Raw genomic sequence first — 21,026 nt, forward strand, 5'->3', positions numbered from 1 at the left:
AGTCAAGCGTGAGTCGGACTTAATAACTTAGTTTTCAATCCGACCCCTACGGGTTTTTAAAAGACATTTCACTCACGTTTCACATAAAATATATATTGTTTAAATTGTGTAATGTACGGAACCCTTGGAACGCGAGTTCGACTCGCTATTGGCCGGTTTTCTTATCTATACTTAGGAACTGAACTTGTTAGATTTGACCCAAATATTCTAACTAGCTAACAAGGCAAGATGCCTAAGCGCTGTCTGTATTAGGTACAGTATACAAGGTGCATGGGAGGAGCCAGAAAGGAGTTAACATTGTAAATGTAAAGGACTAATATCTGTAGTTTCTGAAGTTGGCATTGTTTCAGAGAGAATGCCATTTTATAAAGATTTTTTGAAGATTTTTTCAAGTTATTTACTGAATAATAGTATTCTAGGGTTCCTTAGTACCCTTATAGTTCCGTCTGTCTGTCTGTCCGTCCGTGGCTTAGCTCACTGATCGCTAAAAATAATATGTAGTTTGGCATCATTATAGAAATTAATCACGCCGAAAAGGTGGTTAAAGCAAAACTAAAAAAAATAGTTATTTGTTTTACAAGATGCTAAAGTTGTTATTTAACCCCTCGTGCTAATATTGATACCCGAGCAAGCGAAAGATTTCAAAATTGAACCACGAGCTTAGCGAGTGGTTTCAATACTGGAATCTTGAGCGTTGCGGGGGTTTCAAGGCACAAAGGTTAAAGAAGCTATGCGCCCGAGTGAAACACAACATTTTTAAACACACCAACATGAGGAAAGTACTAACTGTAAAACATTAAAAATCAAATTTAAATGAACGTTATTAAATATTTATCATTCAAAATTCAAAATCATAACTTTGCTAACTTTGCGGTTTCACTCGCGTATTCAAAACCATCACTTAATTCCATTCTACAACCATATAGGATTCCAATTTTATTTAAGCTAGGAATTTGAAACTTGTAAAGAAGTATTTCATTAAAAGAGAAGAAAACTAATTTCAGCGTTTTTAAAAATGCATCCCCCAAGGTAGTGAAAAAGGGGTTGAAAGTTTGTATGGAGATCAAATATTTTTTGGAGTGCGGAACTTGAATCTTTGTATAATTATTAGAATACAAGAAAAGTAATTTTAGAGATTTTTAAGATTCATCCCTTAAAAGGGTTAAGATGGGTTGAAAGTTTCTGTAGGGTTCCAATTTTATTTTAAGCTAGGAATTTGAAACTTCGTAAAAAAGTATTTCATTAAAAGAGGAAAACTGATTTCAGCGTTTTTGAAAATTCATCCCTTAAAGTGGAGCAAAGGGGTTAAAAATTTGTATGAAAGTCAAACATTTTTTGAGGGCTCGGGACTTGAATATTTGTATAAAGGCGTATTATTAGAATACAAGAAAAGTAATTTCAGCGTTTTTAAAAATGCATCCCCTAAAGTGGTTAAGAAGCGGTTGAAAGTTTGTAGGGTCCTAATTTTATTTTAAGCTAGGTACTTGAAACTTCGTAGAAAGATATTTAATGAAAAGAGATGATAACTAATTTCAGCATTTTTGAAAATTCACCCCCCAAGGTAGTAAAAAATGGGTTGAAAGTTTGTATGGAGAGCAAACCTTTTTTTGAGTGCGGCCGCAATTTTTCTATAAAGGCATATTATTAGAATACAAGAAAAGTAACACATATATATTTTATGTAAATAAATGATAAAAAAAATAAATAAAAAAAAATATGCAAAACATCTTATGATGTTTTTATTTTTACCTTTTATCTTTTATTTAGATTTAGGTGTAATACAGCTTCATTATTTGTATAGGATGTGAAAAGTCTAGTCAATTTTTTTTTCTAACTGACAGGCTGATATCGTTCGGCGGACTGATAATCAGTGGTCCCTTAAGAAAAAGTCGTGCCCTCGAGTTTGTCAACCGAATCAGATGGCGCTATACGGCGTGAAATCGTGAAATGTATGGGCTCCCTTACATTCCACGACTCCTCTTACTGCACAGACTCTACCATGTTGTCATCATAATTATCTACTAATTTTACAAGAACACATGTCCAAAAGTCTCAGTTTCACTGAGACTCTCGGGTCGTTTGTGTATTTTCTGTCTTCGACATCAGAATATACATATGTATGTGACGTTTTCAACTAAAAAGGTACCACATTGTCAGTTGTCGATAAGGTTGGTTTCAAATTGAAGCTTTATGGAAATAACGTTTTATTGACAACCGACAATAAGTATCCTTTAGGTTGAAAACGGCACATATACCTACTACATTTCTGCTTAGCCTAATGGGTAGATTATCCCAGGCATCAAGTCCATTATTAGTACTTTTTTGAGTACCTATTCAATAAGTGGGGGAGAAGGTGGCAACACCTCACAGGGAATTTCTGTTGGTTCATCTGTAAGCGAGCTGCACCTCACGGCTAAACAAAAAAGGCATCATTTGAATTGTTGTAGCAATACTTTGTATGTATAGCTACTGGATTGTATAGTTTTCTGTGAAATGCGGCAATGCGGTCAGACCGCTTTAGGTGTAGGCATTGCGGTGCAGCAATGCTACTTGCCGGTGGAAACAAATTTGCTGCATAGGTACATGTTTGTCTGGTGCAGACGGCTGCAATATTAACGATCAAGATGTAATATCAAACATACATACATGAAATTAACTACTTACTTACGTGGTATTAAAAAAACTCTAATATTTAAACCACGGGACATCAACTACCCTAGAAAAATGGACACTGGATTTCTGATATAACTTGAATTCACGCTTGACTTATGGAATCGCGCGGAAACGCAAGTCATGCTAAGCGGGTCAGTTAGGATAGGTATAGTCATACCATACGAATAGGTAGTTAGAAGAACACAATTAATGTAAAGGGCCAGCTTATTAATTTAATAAGTCTCCGACTTTTATAGCTTCCACGATGTATTGGTACATTTATCACGTGTTTGATATAGTATTTATGGTTTACTGCGAGAGCTGGTAAATTGCACCCCTTCCGAAGCGATAGATTTTTAATTGAGCGTGGTGGAAAATTGGTAATTCTGTGGTCTCTGCAATTAGTCTAAAAATAGCAACAAAGAAATTTTAGATCAAATTCTGCTCACTCTAAATATATACCTATTTAGTTATTTATAGTCTTGTAACTTTGTACTAAATCAATAATTTGCAGTGTCCGGAATTTTCGTGGCACTTTCGTGAGTTTTCTCTCATCGATTTCTAATGTACACAACTACACAGGATGTAAAGAAAAGAGTGGGGATCCGTTTAAGGGCATATTCGGTATCGTCTAAAGTTCGGTAAAGTACAATAAAAAAAATATTTAAACAAAAAAAAATATGGGGCCGGTTATCCAAGTCGGCCAACCCTCCATACAGAGGCCAAAATATTTTTGCGTCAAAAGAATTTTCTTCTGCTTTTTTTCTAATGAGAACACGGTATCGATGCTCTTAAACTTATCCCTACTATTTTTGTTACACCTTGTGTGTGTTACCGTAAAAACCCGTTTTGAGTGAAAACGCGTTTTTCCTACAGCCTACTTAAAACTTTGTTTCCGTATCGCTGCAGTGAGAACGCGTTTTCACTTGTAAAAACTAGTTTTCCGTAAGGCCTCGGTGAAAACCAGTTTTCACTAATTATTTATATTTAATTTAGGTGATAACTTTTTGACAGTGCGAGCCTTATGGTTTCGTCTTGACAACATTTTACATGAAAATGTTTTTGGTAGGATATTTTATTCTGATTTTATTATTACTTTATTTTTTATTGAAAAAGGCATCTGTCCTCTGCAAGAAGTATAGCTGCCCCGATTTTACATCGGTATATATGCAACAAGAGCATCCCTAGGGGCATCTATCCTCAACTGTTTCAAAGAATTGTTATATAGCAGAGGGGCGAAATACCTCGTAAATATAAGAGGAAACCGGGTGTTGTCCTGCGTGGCATCACCTAGCCTGAAGCTTTTTTTTGAAAGCAGCCTTTGAGAAAATGAAGAAGGGAGAAAAATGAGTCAACGATATAAACAGAACATCTGGAACACCGTCTAGAACACGACGACGACATTTTCAAAATACTGAATGTAAAAGACTGATAACTTTAAATGTAGCTTGTTTGATTTCAAAGGGCATCTATCGACCCATTTTCGCGACGAGTCATCTATCCCTCACGGTAAACATCTATCCCATTTTTAAGAGGTCAACAAAAACACGATTTATATAAAATCTGTGCGACTTATACAAGGTGGCTGAAAAATAAGTGCATTCCCGTTGCCAGGGAGGTTTTGGGATTATACTGAGTAACTTTTACTATGGGACCAACAATAAAATCGCGAAAAAAAATTTACCCTCCAATTGAAAATGGACCAGCCAAAACGTATGAAACTGCCAATTTTTTTTCGCGATTTCGGAGTTGGTCCCATAGTAAAAGTTGCTCAGTATAAACCCAAAGCCTCCCTGGCAACGGAAATGCACTTATTTTTTTGCCACCGTGTATAAAAACAAGAACAGTAAATTAATAGGTTAAGGGCCATAGTTATCATACGTATAGAATAGAATAAAATTTTATTCGTAAGCACACGTAAACATGACATAATATAAAAATAAAACATAGAATAAGATTAAAATGCCACGAATTGGCCTCATCTCAGCATATTGCTGGTGGCTTCCAGCGCTGATCTATAGGACACATTGCTATAAAATGATGAATTATTGAGTTATAAAGCGATTTCAAAAAGTGGGGCATCTATCCTGGACTTACCCTATAATTATTTAAAAATGATTAACCGTCCCTACTAATATCTTTTTGCATAATGTTCTATGCTCATGTAAAATATATAACCACCAAAATACAAATCCACGCGTACGAAGTCGCGGGCAACAGCTAGTAGTATTATAAATGTGTCGTGTCATGTAAAAAAGTCTACGTCAAATATGTTTACACTTTTGCGCCTTAAGAGGCCCACATCAGTCCGCCCACAGAACTATAGTTCTGTGAGTCCGCCGGAAGATATCGGCCTGTCAGTTAAGGGGCCCACTAACTATCAGTTCGCCGGACGATATCGGCCTGTCAGTTGTTCGAAACTGTCAAATTTTTGTTCTAACTGACAGGCCGATATCGTCCGGCGAACTGATAGTCAGTGGGCCCCTTTATTATTAGAACAAAAAATTGACAGGTCTGAATAACTGACAGGCCGATATCGTCCCTTTACTCCTTTGTAATAAATGAGGCGAAATATGTAAACATATCTCTGATGTCGACTGTACTTATATAGGTATACTGCAATTATTAATGCCCCTTTTGTATGTAGTGGTGAAGTGTTCGGAAGTTCCATGTTTGGTATAACATTACGTAAGATTTTCAGACTCATTATTTAGTTCGCTGTAATAGATTAATAGCCGGATTGAAAATAATAAATTAACTGGTAGACTAATAAGTTAAGAACAGCGTAGAGTTAAACCAAAAAAAGTCTGGAGCAATTTTGATTACGCAGTGCGTTATTTTAAACGACAAAATGAAATTATGACGTATAAATAACACTTGCACTGCGTGTGCTGTCAACATCGCTGCAGACTTTACTTGGTCTGACTCTAGCAATAAGAATTCATCGAAACAAAATTTAAGAATCGATTAATAGAAGGTTTTGGTATCTACAACCTTTTAGCAGATCTTTGATATCGATTCAATTAATTGATTACTTAGTTGAAATCAAGAAACTAAGATCGATTATTGGATTGACATCATGACATGCATTTTGGAGTAGTTACTTAACTGCAATCGGGTTTTTGTGACCAAACGCCAAATTTGAAGTTATGTTCTTTTTAAAAACCTGCTGTTTCCTCCACCACTGAATAAGTAAGTAAGTACTGGATAAGTAGTAAACCCAAACTGTATACTCGTACCGACCCACCAAAACACAAAAAAAAAATCATCAAAATCGGTTTAACTCTTATAGGCCAGGAAATGAATTAGTAGGGAAAGTAAGGACAGTAAATGTATGGAAGCAGTATGCACTTTAGTCTCAGGCAATGCTGCTTGGCACGATTGTTCCGTATGTCAAACAAAGCTGATTTGGCTCGGTAGCCACGAGATCGTACCGTGCATACCCCCCAAAAAGGTAAGGGGTAAGGGTCGGGTCTACAGGTCCAATCTATGATATATTTCTTTCTGCTCTTAGCAACTAGGGCAAGTTATATATCATTTTCGTATAATATGGGACGAGGAATTCATTTTTGAAATAATTGTTATACCTTTCTATACAAACAGTAATGTTTGTACAAAAAATTAAAATGTAATGTAATTTTTGCGACAATTTCGGCTGTTACAATCACAGTGTGGCGATCTGCCCCAAATAAAAAATTGGACAATGTAGCCCATTTATTCTTCATTTTAGAAAATATTACTTTAATGTAGGCATTCATACATTTTTTCGTACAAGATAAAAAATATAGCGCGTGGCGGTGACGATTTCCATACAAATGGAACTATGGCCAAAGTCAAAGATAAAATGTTCACCAAAACACTGAATTTGGCATTTTAAAAGTAAAAATATAATGTTTTAATGATTTTCCCATGCGTTTTTGCCCTTTGAAGGTACAAATTTGTCGTTTTTCTTTTTAATCATACAATCTCACCCCTCCATTTCACCCCCTTAAAGGTTGATATTTTCAAATTTTATTTTATAACTAACTTACACCTATTATAATTAATCGATGTTCAAACTTTCAGCTTAAAATTTTCAGTAGTTTAGGATTTGCTACTTAAAAACAGTGAGAAAATCGCATTTTGCTCACTGAGTGAGACAAATGACATTCAAGTGACTTATGTTCCAATGTCATTTCAACATACGGGGCGTAATACAAGTTCGAAATACTTGGATTCTATTATCTCGGTCCTATTCACGTCGTTAGCAAAATGGAAGACAAAAAAGTTTAAACGACATTTAACGATATATTGACGGTTATAATAGACCCCCGAAAAACTGCAGAACGCATCGTTCCAAAACACGTACGGATAAGAATTTTTAATAATTAATAAATGAAAATAAAGTTTAAAATTTGATAAAAACACTATATTTCATGTATTTTATTGTACAATTAAAGTAATGAACTTTAAAAGAAAAGCACAGATTATCACGCAAAATAAATAATTCTACTTTAAACAAATAGTAATCTCTACTATAGTTGACAAATAGTAAGTATCAAAACTTCCGTGAGACACAGACATATTAAATATATTAATAACGGGTCACTGACGTATTAATATACACAACACAACAACAACATGAAACACAACAACACAACACACAACATGAAACATGAATAAACATGTGGGGTGAAACATGTCGAGCGGTTTTCGACTTAAAATACGTAAGTGACCCGTTATTAATGAAAATGAAAATTAAAATATTTTATTTCATTGTGTGTGTGTGTGTGTGTGTGTGTGTGTGTGTGTGTGTGTGTGTGTGTGTGTGTGTGTGTGTGTGTGTGTGTGTGTGTGTGTGTGTGTGTGTGTGTGTGTGTGTGTGTGTGTGTGTGTGTGTGTGTGTGTGTGTGTGTGTGTGTGTGTGTGTGTGTGTGTGTGTGTGTGTGTGTGTGTGAGAGAGAGAGAGAGAGAGTGAGTGAGTGTGTATGGGTGTGTGTAGGTGTATAAGATCGTGTGAGTGCAGGTGGTGAGGTGATAATCGGCACTTCTTATATACATCGAGAGTGTTATGAGTCACAGGCTGACATGGCATTAAGACTACAGTCGAGAACGAAAAATTTCCCTCTTACTGCAGCGTCGCGATTAGCGGTGGTGTCGCACACTGCTAGAATTCAAGCAGTGAAGTTGTTCAACAAGTTGCCTATCGAGTTTAAATCTATGACATGTCACAAGAAATTCAAAGCGAAACTTAAATTATTTCTGTTGGAAAAAAATTATTACAGCGTTGACGAGTTTTAACTTTTATTATTTGACTTTTAATCATGATTCGACTATTGGCTACCTATTTATTTTTGACATATTGTATTATTTTGACATTTTTGTATAATTGTAAATGAAATTATTTAATTGTAAATTATTTGTAAATATTGCATGTTTTATTTAATAATGTAAATATTCAAACACAATGTATTATTGTATATGAATAAATGAAATGAAATGAAATATATAGGTATTGTAAAGCATAGAACTATGTATCGTACTTTTCTTACACTTTAGAGTTTAAGTTAATGTCAACTTAATTTAATATATCAGAGCCTCTGCCTCCTCGTAGCTAAGTATTTTAAGCCACTCGGTTAATATTTTTTTACATTTATATAGTTGTAAATTGTATATATTTAGTATTTTGTTTATTTTATTGTACACATATGCTGATTGCGCTCCAAATTGTCTCTTAGCAAATACAGATTTTGTAGTTGATATGGGGGCAACATTATGTTTTCTTCTACGATTTAGCAGCTGTGGGTTAAATGGTAATGTTTTATGTAGTCGCGTTGTTAGACTCAGTACATACAGCTTCCTCATTGTTAGTAAGTCACTTAGGTGGTAGAGGTCTTTCGTTGGGAATCTGGAATGGTTTAGAGTACATAACCTTTAGTAAACAACGTTGCCCCCTTTCAACTTCCAGAAACTTGGTTTTTGCTGAGCCACCCCACACTGATATGCAGTAAGACATTACTGATTGAGCTAAAGTTATATATAACTGATTTAATAGATTTTTTGTTGTAATGTGTCTTAACTTTTTGAATAGCCATATCAGTTTTCGTATTCTCATATTTACATATTCAGTATGAGTATACCACGACATGCGCTGGTCCAGCATTACACCTAGATATTTCGTGGAGTTTACTTTATCAATTCCCATACAGTTACATGAAGGTAGATTAGAATTATTACAAGTATGAATTTTTAAGTTAAGATTATTATTAGGTTGTGAGCTGATATATTTAGTAAAACATATGTAATTTGTTTTATTAACATTAAGAGTTAGAAGGTTTGTTTTTAGCCACGAAGCCACTTTACTGAGTCCTATCTCAGCCCTTTCAAACACAGACTCCCAGGATGGACCTTCAAATACTATGGCAGTGTCATCGGCGTAAGACAAGATATATATATGTGTGTGTGATATATTTAAATAGTAATATCCTCAATTCGGATCGTCTTACAGTTTTTTTTTCCAAAAAAAAGTTGTCGATTGAAGTGTCAATTGATGTTCATTATTTCCATATTAATTTACTGAAATTTATTTCATTTTGTTTTTGTTTTTCATTGCGGTAATTAAACTTAATTGCTAGAATCGACTGATACTGAATACTGATAGTCTGCCGATTTTTGCGGGATGGTGAACGTCAAATCTATACGTAACGTAAAAACAGCCATGTCAGATAAACGTCAGTCCATACATTGTGTATGACCATTGGTCGCCTATTTTCGACAGAGGGGAACGCCTGTTAATGGCTACTCCGTTTGGTTATATCGTCTAAGTTTGTGTTGTATCAGTCGATCTTATGAAAACATGAGTGAATAAGTGATGAAGAAGCATTACATTTTTCAAGTTGTTTAATATGTTCTCACTGCTGAGGTGAAAAATTGTGTGTAGAGATCAAAGTTATTACATCTCGTGCGCTTTTGAGTCCCTAACTACGCTCAAGATTCTAAATTATAGATATTATAGAATCTTTCGCTTGCACGGGACTCAAAATAAGCACTCGAACAAATATCACTTTGCACTCTTGTTGTACAAATAACTATTTTTTCCTACAAAAAAATGTATTGAATGCCCCCTTTGGCTCAACTGCACTTTAGCTGACGCGGAGTTCAGGGCTTATATTTTTTTTATAGAAAGTACTCATCATAAGGAATCTCCCCACCAAGTCTTATGGTGCGGAACCCCATAGTTTTCGAGAAAAAAAATGTTAAAGTTCCCATACAAATTTCCTTTAACACGGCTCTGGCGCATTCAGTTGTCAAAAGTAATGAATACGTTCCTAGCTACGCAGTTTAGGACAAGGACAAGAAGAGTGACAAAAGGGGGGCCGGGGGGGCAAACCCCCCCCCCTGAGGGGGGCTCGAGGGGCGAAGCCCCACGCATTTAAAAACAGACACCATAATATAGTTGTTTTTAATCCGGATAGGTTAGGTGTAGGCCCTTCGTGTATTTAAGTAGTTACGAGCTGGTAACCAGTCGACGAAGCGCCGCTCTCGCGGGTTCACTCTGCGTCGGCTAAAGTACATTCCTTCCCCTCCTTTGAAGTGATGTATTCCAGAAAGAAGAATAAAGGGGCAACATTGTCCAATTTTTTATTTAGTATTATTCGCCATACTATGATTGTAACAGCCAAAATTGTCACAAAAAATTACATGGAACTTCCATTTTTTACACAAAAATAATATTTTTGTATGAAAAGGTATAATAACTATTTCAAAAATGAATTCCTCGTCCCTATATTACACGAAAATGATATATTACTTGCCCTAATTGCTAAGACCTGGAAGAATTTGGACTTGGGGAGTCTACTCCTCCCCCCCACGGCAGGCACAGTTCGATCTCGTAGCTACAGGGCCAAATCAGCTTTGTTTGACCTACGGAACAATCGTGCCAAGCGACATTTCCTCAGACTAAAGTGCATACTGCTCCATACATTTACTGTCCTTACTTACGCTACTATATAACTCACGGGTCTAAAAGACCACCTTCCTTATACTGAGTATCAGGTTAGAATTAGGAAAGCCATAAATTACACCAACCTTCACCGTTGTAATAATAGGACTGTTTGAAGTAGATACACCATGAGGGCTACGTACGAACCTCGATATAGCATCAATAAAATTAAATATTATTATGAAAAATGTACAGTGTTGCTGTGGGTTTATGTTCCTAAGTGATATTTAATTACAGTAAGGTGCATTTGTCATCTTGATAAGACATTTCTATTGGATAAGTTAATTAGACAAAAGCGCAGTGAAGTAGTTGCCGTCGGGCCCGCGCATCCTCGACCTCCGGTCGGCGGTAAACCGAGGTTTTCTTATCAAGCGAGGTTGGCGTCGGCACCAGATTCTTATAAGTGATTTAGATATTTTCATTAACAAATTTATAAGTTCATTAAGCAACACGTTCCAAATTAAAAACAGATATTGTAAGGCGTTAAGAAAACATTACATTAATATGTTTTACTTGAATTAGAAATTAAAAATGTTTCTTAAGTGATTCATGAAATGAATCGTGATACGTTTGCGTGATATATTAGTTAAATATTAAATATTTTAGGTGCATGAGCACGTGTCTTAATGTATACATCTATACTATACATACTATATACATATAAGTAGATTTAGTAGGTAATTAAAGTGACAGTGAGTCTCCTAAGTGACTGAGAAGTGTACATAAAACAGTAAGTTACGCACACGATAGCGAATATATCAATGTCAAACTCGTGGTAAGGTTACTAATGATGAAGACCACGGACGAAATGTGGAACTTCCCTCGTATGTGTATTATGATTTTTGATGTAGGTAGTGTTGGAAACAACCAAAGAGACTTAGAGATGAGGGGTAGGAGTGAGAGGTGGAGGTAGAGGGTATTAGTGTTTGGGGGGTTTGAGGTTGGAGGTTGAGGGGAGGTAAGTTGATGGGTCGAGGACTGAGGGGTTGGGACTTACGGGATTGGGGGTTATGGTTAGGAGTTAAGGGGTCTGGGGTTAGAGGTCGGGGAATGGCGGTTGAAGGGTTAGTGGTTTAGGGTCGAGGGGTTCAGTGATCAGGGGTTGATGTGCTGTGAGGTTGAGTGATCAGGGGATTTGAGGGATTGGGTCAGTGGCGGGGCGGAGAATGGATTTAGTGACAGGAATGATTTCCCAGACGGACTCGAAGAAAATTCTGATTATTTAATAAAGTTTACGAATTTAGAGTTCAACATGATTATGTTTTTTATTCATGCGCCACGCTCTTAACAATGTCTTAAAACTAAAAATGGATAAATAAAAACTTTTATAAAAAAAAGATAAACCGACTTCAAAAAGGATGAAATAAAATATCATCCTTTTAGAGTTCCGTGTTTAAGTATATGCGTTACCAACTGATATGTTTGAAGTCGGTGCCAAGCCAAGTAGTAACAATACCAGTCAAAAATAATCAGCTTTATGTCTATAAATCCTATTACAACTGTACAAATATTATAAACGTGAAAGTAATTCTGTCTGCCTCTTTGTTACCTTTTCATGGCTAAACAACTGAATCGCTTTAGCTGAAATTTGGCATGAAGGTTCCTTGAATTGTTTTATATTTTGAAATGTAGTCCTCTGGATAAGCGACAGAAAATAACTCAGTCCCAATCCCACACTTGCGTGCTATGGACTGTTCAAGAATTAAGTAGTAAGAAATGCTCTTTAAAAAATACGACGAAAAATAAACGCATTAGATTTACACTAATGTGCCGACAAGCATGGTAAGAATTGTGCCAAGAAGGTTCAACCGTGTGTTCTGTTCTGATGTGTGTTCTTAAATACCTACAGAAAGTTCATTTATTGTCGTCGTGTAACGCTGCGTCTTACATAGGCGAACACTCGCGAACGCGAAGCGAAGCGACGCGGCGCGGCGCGGCTGGCCCAAGGCGTTCGCGTTCGCAACGAGATCGCCCACGTAGGACACTTCTATAGGTATCAAAGGATAAATTAAGGCGCCGTGCCGCGCCGTTTTGCGTTCGCGTGTTGTTCGCCTACGTAGTACGCTGCGTTAGGCAATCCAACGTTCATACTTATATAGCCGCATCCTTATCGAATTGCACCAAAATCACTATGAATATATGGTTCATTAATTTGGCTTGGCACCGACTTCAAACATATCTGTTGGTAACGCATATACTTAAACACGGAACCCTAAAAAGGATAATATTTTATTTTATCCTTTTTGAAGTCGGTTTATCTTTTTTTTTTATAAAAGTTTTTATTTTAAAGCCTATACACAAATCTGTCGCTAAGCTCGCTAGGTCCGATAAAAAGGCTAGGCCAGTTCAAAGACTAGTTCCAGCTAATGAGCCACCTATAAATAGCTCATCGCTTGGAAGATATAAAAATTTATAGTATAAAAACACGCCTCCCGGGGTAAATGTACCCTGCGCTGGCAAACTGCTTCTCGGCAATTGATGGTCGTATGTCCGGTACTGTACAGCAATACATCTGACTATTAGGATCCTGGGTACAGCATGTACAACCGTAGATAGGTCTCATAAATAGACGCGGGATAAGGCGATTCGATCCAGTTTTTTATCCACTTCTCGATGTGCGCATTGTGTTTAGAATAATACATTATTTATAAGCCAAGTAATTATGCTTCATGACACAGTGGTAATGTTATCGTATCGGAGAATTAAATGCATGTACCTGCAACACGATTTACTCATAAAATGTTACATTTCATAAATGCACTTGATAATACCTAGGATTACGTTAGCTCGTATAACAGTTTTAATTTGGAAATTATTTTAAAGAGGATTTTATAATTTACAGAAATTACAAAGTCCTTGGGCATATAAGTATAGTCTGTCAAATATCTTTGTCAGTCGAAAAAGGCGCGAAATTCACATTTTCTATGAGACGATAACCCTTCGCGCCTACATTTTTTAAATTTACCGCTTTTGTCTACTGACGGAAATGCCTTGACAGACTATACTTTACGAATAGAAATATATTTGTATAGTTCACTTGAATATAGTTGAAGCGTGCTTCTATAAAAACATATTTCAAGCCAATGAAGAAGATGTCACTGAGGCCGGTAAAATGCAATACCCCTCTACAGATTGCAGGAGTGTACAGGCTGGACTGTGAGTGTGGCCTATCATATGTCGGGCAGACGAAACGGAGCATTTCCACTCGGGTGAAGGAACACATAGCTGATGTCAAGCACCGTCGACCTAGGTCTGCAGTCTGTGAGCATGTCATGGATAAAGCCAATCACTCAATCAAGTTTGATAAGCCTCTGGTTCTTGCCAAGGAGAAGCGTTACATACCCAGAATGCTGCGCGGGGCCATTGAGATTAAGAAATATCCAAACTTTAATAGGGAAGATGGCTTTTCTCTACCACCAGCTTGGGATCCTGTAGTCCATCTGATAAAGGAGCAAGCGAGACATAGACTGTGAGACCTTAGTGTTGGATGATGTTGGACATTCCGAGTATAATATGTTTTAAAAAGATGTGTCCCGCCGAGTTTGTTGCCGGTCCCATATTGGGATACCCTCCTACAATTTAGGAGGGAATTAAATCTTCTCGGGTCCGTGGTGTAGGGTTGGAGCCGGCGTAGTTTTTATCGCGTATATATATATATATCTTTACTTGAAAATAATTGTAGTGTATAACTAACCTTATGCACCAATTTTGCATGTACAACCAGCCTTAAAGTTTATAGTCTATGATTGTTCATTATTTTTAGTATGTGGGTATTTTTGCACTTTGTAATTTTTCCTCAGTCACCCGTTGACCACGAACGCTGTAAAGGGTTCGAAACGTCGGGATGTATTATAAATTCAATATACGCGATATAATCCGTTTTCATAGTTTTATTTCTTGAATATAGTTATTAAAGTGAACCTTCCATACTCTAACGGATTAGCATACAGCTAAAGCTAATTAAATATAATTAATTAATTATTTAAAAGTTATTAAATAATCAATTAATAATATTATCATTATAATTAAATATTATAGGACATTATTACACAAAATTGACTAAGCCCCACAGTAAGCTCAAGAAGGCTTGTGTTGTGGGTACTCAGACAACGATGTATATAATACATAGAAAACACCAGACAGACTCGGGAATAAATGAAGGGTACACGGAAAGAACATGTCTAGTCACTTTTTTCGAAAAATGAGATTTTTATCTCATAATGTAGAGCTCTTCATGAACTATTAGTTACATCTTCTGCTACCACTGTATGATATATGTAACACAACTTTTTTTTTGTTAAAAAAACCTTGTCACGGAATTAACATACATTTTGACATTGTACCAAATTATTAAATCGCGATTACTCAAAATGTTACTAAAGTGACTAGACATGTTCTTTCCGTGTACCCTTCAAATATCCGTGCACATCACACAAATAAATGGCCAGGATGTGAACCCAGAACCATCGGCTTCATAGGCAGGGTCACTACCCACTGGGCCAGAACGGTCGTCGAATTAAATGACCCGTAGTTTCATCCGTTACCATTACCACTAAAGTTGACCGTATATGGCTGAACCAACTTGTTTTCTCTTACTTAGTAAATAAATAATGGCTTAGAGAAAATGAAGCTGATATTGCAATTCATTAGCCAGAATCGAGTCGGACACGTGCTCGTTTAATCGTATTTTCGGTGGTATATTCGATTAATAAACGATTAACAATCTTTGACAGTGTTAGCGAGAATATAATATTTGTATATACCTTTTCCTACTAATAAATATACCGGCCAAGAGCATATCTGGCTATCCTCAGTGTAGGATTCCGTAGTTACCCTTCCGTCCCAATAGGCTAAATTGGAGCTATTAGTAGGTATAGAAGATTGTTAACAAACGGATGAAAATGATGCTTGGTGCCTTTTACCCGAATTAAACAATCTACTTTTCATATCGAGGAAACCAAAAAGACATGGCAAATTTGCATAATCAGTACTTAATGAATGTAATAGATGTATGGTCATGATTTTTTCTTCAGAACTTACTTTCAATCGGAGATTGCATGTTTGTTTGGCTTTTTTTATTATTTCGGAGCGATTATTTCCGAAAATATTCACTTTATCAAAAAATGTTTGTTAAAGACCCCTATTCGTTTTGAAAAAAACCTATCCAACGATACCCCACACTGTAGGGTTGAAGCGGAAAAAGAAGAGGTACCCTAAAAAAATATTTTTTAGATTTTATTATACAACTTTGTCGGATTCATTGATTTATATATCCATGCCAAATTGCAGCTTTCTAGCACTAATGTCGTCAAGCTCACTATACTTATGAACCTATTGAATGAGCTGATGCCTTTACTGATACTGGAAAGCGATATGTAAACATACTACATATCTATACGAGGCCTGGACGTTAGTGAGATGACGATAACTGATTGCTGGTGTCCTATCTTATTACCTACATAAGTATAACATGAGTTTCACCTGATTATCCATCTGGTTACTCGAGCTTCATAGTCGCCTCCATCCTCCCCTTATAGCGACCCCATTCCGCACACTAAGTTTACTTTAAGTTCATATGATGAGTGGTTACACTTTCGTGTAACTACAATGTGCTCTATTATTCTAAACCCTTCGTATAATTATGATTGAACTTTACTTACATTAGCCATCAACAATTCCTTCGGATCACTGTTCACACTCTGAATACTGATATACGTTACTCACAATCTATAAGAGACACCTCATTATTCTAATAGCACTACAAGAAAGTTCCTGAATAGATCCAAAAGCAAATTTCACTCTTTCCGTAGATTTGTTCGCACACAACACCCTTTTCATACTGTCGTTCGGGCGTATACCCTCTTGTCTTACCCTCAAAAATCACCATAACCTAGAAGCGGTTATTAAACTTAAACGTGATATCGAGCGCCATCTACTCCATGATTTTGGCAACTATTAAACAACTAACGATTACGGAACAAAGCCTCGGACAGACAGACAAACAGACAGACAGACGGACATGGCGAAACTGTAAGGGTTCCTACTTTCCTAGTTGACTACGGAACCTTAAAAACCCAGTTCATATAACTACCTACTATATATATATACGCTTGAGTCGGAAGTGCCATAGACTATCCAACGTTGAAAAGAGTAAGGTTGTAGTGTTGCATATGAAGTTGTTATACACAGATTATACTCGACGAGTAGGAAAAATGATTTTCAAAATTGGTTGAACCATTACGGAGTTCTGAGGTAACAAACATTTAAAAAAACCGGACAAGTGCGAGTCGGACTCGCCCACCGAGGGTTCCGTACAAATTTAACTTATTTTTAATTTTTACAAATGTATGATTTTCAGATATTTTCTTTTACTTTTCTAGTGTAAGACGATATTATGTACATGACAAATTTCAGAGTTCTAGGTCAACGGGAAGTACCCTATACAAATTTTGATCCCCTTGAGATTGTTGAAATATACATTTTTTGGGGCATAAACGGCCGTAACTTTTTTAACCCCCGGCGCAAAAAATGGTTTGTTATATGCTTAACGCCAATGTCTGTCTGTCTGTCTGTCTATCTGTCTGCCTGCCTAGCTGTGGCATCGTAGCTCTCTAACGTATAGGCCGATTTCGATGGACGTGAAAGCGAGTTTTCTTGCGGTGATTCTTAGCTATGTACCGATCTAGCAGTTCGAAGAGTATCAGCTTTTTTCCAAAATGATGTAAGGCATTTTTGGCATAAAAGGGATTTTGTTGGCATATAGCATAGGGAGTTTTAAATTCTAAGTTTTAAGTTTTAAATGATAGCATCTAAACTATCATCTGTCAAAGTATCAGCCGGGAGGCGATGACTGACGATATATATTATGCGCCTGGCCCGCGGTCTATAATTTTTCATCATTCATGTAGTTAATAATTTGTGGATCATTCAGAGATGTTGTCGATAAATAACTGCTATATTATACAGGATGACCTTAGCCATTGGACAAACCCTGAAATCCCACGTACGGTTACTTCTCAGGAATGCTCTAACGTTAATATTTTATTTTAATAAGGACAAAAGATACAAAGTTATTTCCAATAATCGACAACAAAAAGAAACATACTGTATTAATCATTGGCAGTGCTTTTGACAATTTGTTCGAAAATATGCAGCAATGATCACATTTGTAAAAAGTCAGAATCTTATTGTGTCATAAATAAAAAAAGATAATCAAAAAGGTCGAAGAAGATACTATTTATTACCTTAGGAGCTACTAACACATATAGGCTGCTCCAAAGTAAAAAATCGTAATTTGTTAATTTCTTCGTAATCGCTACACCGGTTATTATGATACTTTGTAAACTGGTTCTAAATGCCCTAATGCATATGTACATTTCGGCTTTGTCCAATGGCTAGGGACATCCTGTACCTATACATATATTAGTTCTATTTGGCAGGCACTATTTTGTCGAACATTAGATCTCATGATGGATGCTATGCTATATAGGTACCTACGTAAAATATGGAGTGTGGAGTGGAACTGTAAAACGAAATCCTAAGAAGTAATTGGTTTGTTTGATAAATAAGTACTCACTTGTACTCGGAATAACACCTAAGCTCTGCTTATTAATTCAGTAAGCTCATCAAATATTAGGTTTATAAATATAGTACTAATAGTTGTGTAATTGTTTACTCGGGATATTTAAAAAATTACGTCATTACTTTTTTATATGTAATATGGCGCAATTATTTTCAGGATGGTGTTTTACTTTATTTTTAAGAAAACATGAATTTTATTTAATAACAATATGACTGAAATAGTAAATGAACAAATCAAGGCATCTGCATTTTAAAATTAACAAATATTGATAGAAAATATGAATACCAATAGTTACAACCGCTAGTGTAAAATTCATTCGATAGCGTGACGTATGTTCGCGTTTGCGTTATGTCTATTTTTGTATTGGATTTTGAACAGCGCGCCAAGCGGGACGTTTTAGAAACTCAAAATCCCATACAAAATTACACTTACCGCAAACGTGAAGGTCACGTCACGCTATCGAATGAAATTTACACTAGGGGTACAGATTTAATGAGTGACACGTTCGTTTTTTCAGCATATTAGACAAAAATTACAAAAAAAATTAAAAGCAATAGCAAGCGCATTCTAGCGAGTTATTGGTGACATCGAGATTTACAACAATACTAGCTTGTACTAGATTTCATTCTGCCGAATACAACAAACCAATCACAAAGGAAGTGCCAAGTAACCAAGCAACGTGCTCGAATAGAACATATCATTAGGCACGAGGCAGGTATTCGTATAACAGAAGATGTTTTGATCAGGTAGGTATAGGGTAAAAGTTGCCTTGGCCTTGTTTCTGTACCCTCGATCATTCATATAATTTGTGTTTAATATTAGTATACCATCAAAGACCAGTAAGTGTTAAGCGGCTTCATCACCGTCGAACCTTCTACAATGGATGTCGACGAAACTGCACATGCGTCTACAAATCAATATTTAAGCTTATACAGTATTGAAACTGTAAACCATTTATTCAATTTCGCAATGTTTTCTATATCAACATCAAATAATGGATTATATAGATGTACCCAAGTATTAATGTATAATGTGAATCAGGTAGAGTGCCTTTAAAGCAGAGATCGTTACCGGTATAACTTAAAATCAAAATATCACATAGCATTTGAAATATTTCTTTGATATTGTAGAATGGTATTTAGGTAAGGACAATGAGTTAGCAGATCACCTAAATGAAATGGAAAGATATACATAAACTACAGAGATACAGAAATTGAATACCGGTTAATTTGTATGAAAAATATACCGGTATTCGATACCTGCTTTAAAGAACGTAGGAAGCATGTGCGTACAAAAAAATACCTGCATTTATAACATTTAATGTTGTGCATTTGACCCTGACCGATGGAACAAAGCTGAGTTGCATTACACATGCACGCACTTAAAGAAGGTTTCATTTTTATATTTTTTTGCACATCACCTTGTAAAGCTAAAGGTCAGTTTGTAAATTCTTGTTTACATATTCGGTTTACATTTTCCACTTAATGTCCTGGTAGGGTACGGGCAAGAAAAATAGTGTTGGGTTGGGTACTTACTTCTCCAGGCGGTCGCCCAACTTGTCGGAGAGGTGGTTGTCTTTGGGCTTGGTCAAGTCGGCGTCGTACAGGTCCCGCTTGTAGCCCCTCCAGAAGGTCGGCATCATCCACACGAACCACGCTCGGGATAAGAAGTTTGCCCGTACATAGTTATTGCTTTTCTTTTCACGATTCTTTGGCGGCACTTTCTTGGGATCGTTTGCGTCTTTGTTGCTACTGACCATTTTGTATATTTATTATACTAATAATCAATCGAAAAATAAATAGAGCTAAATGATCGAATCAATAAATCTATTAGTCCGCGTAATGTCGTTTACGCAATATCAATACGAAATAAAAGCCAACATTTTTGTCGGGAAAATAGTTTGTCACGGCGCGGCGTTGGCGCTGTGGCCGAGGTGCGCGTGCGCGGAGCGCTTGAGCAGCAATCAACACGGAGCGAGCGCTGACCTCCCTTCTACTGGCTGGCGCGCGTCGCGGGCAGGTTTATATGAAGCGGAGCGTCTGCAGCTGCGCGCGGCGCGTCACTGCCATAGGCACAATTCTTGGTTCCATCGAGATCGGTCTCTATCGTCTGATAGAGCATTATGGTGCCCCGAGTGTACCTGCTCTATGATGACAACAAGTACCGTAGATCATGATGAAGCTGAGGCTTAGTCCCCGGTTATGGGGAAAGGGGACGACCAGTTTCCATACAAACGTAGTCCACATTTTCCTCTCGAGATATTGACATTGTGGAAAATAATTTAATAAAATTAGATGATTATTAACTATATCTAGCGGACCCCAGGCTCCCATAAGCCGTGGCAAAATGCCGGGGCAACGCGAATATGATGAATGCACTATAATTAAAATATATTAGACACCTTTGCCCCAGTTGGACAGGTTGCGTCTTTATAATAGTAGTTTATGTGACTGCTACATAATGAAAGGCATTAAAACTCGAGTGTGGGTTTATGAAACGAACGGAGTGAGTTTCATAATAGAATCACACGAGTCTTTTAATGCCTAATTATGTACAGTCACATACACTGCTTTATCTACACATATATTATAAACTTTCTATGATATATCACTAACCTCATATGTATTACAGCCGACATTGGGCCATAGTTGCTCTCTGGCGGAATTCGCGGATATGAGGTGGCGTCTCCGAAATATCTTTATCGCACATTTTACACAAAACTTTTGCTAGTTACTTTAAAACTAACAAAATATTTTTTTTTTACTTACAAACTAATTAAAAGATAAACTAATTAAAAAAACTTTTTTTACG

The 21,026-nt window shown here is 36.5% G+C and overlaps 1 protein-coding gene across 2 annotated transcripts in view; it reads right to left on the reverse strand.

Annotated features, from left to right (window-relative positions):
- Window positions 1–20,220, reverse strand: part of LOC134754813 (ATP-binding cassette subfamily C member 4-like) — an 86,156-nt gene extending 65,936 nt beyond the window's left edge. Inside the window, exon 1 of one of the 2 annotated variants that reach the window (XM_063691200.1) lies at window positions 19,751–20,220. In XM_063691200.1, the coding sequence (XP_063547270.1) occupies window positions 19,751–19,974 (224 nt within the window). In that variant the 5' untranslated portion in view covers window positions 19,975–20,220. The remainder of the gene's footprint in view (window positions 1–19,750) is intronic. The other variant, XM_063691199.1, reaches the window with a different exon arrangement.
- Window positions 20,221–21,026: the final 806 nt, after the last annotated feature.

This window comes from Cydia strobilella, chromosome Z (assembly GCF_947568885.1).
Source record: "Cydia strobilella chromosome Z, ilCydStro3.1, whole genome shotgun sequence".
Classification (NCBI taxonomy): domain Eukaryota; kingdom Metazoa; phylum Arthropoda; class Insecta; order Lepidoptera; family Tortricidae; genus Cydia; species Cydia strobilella.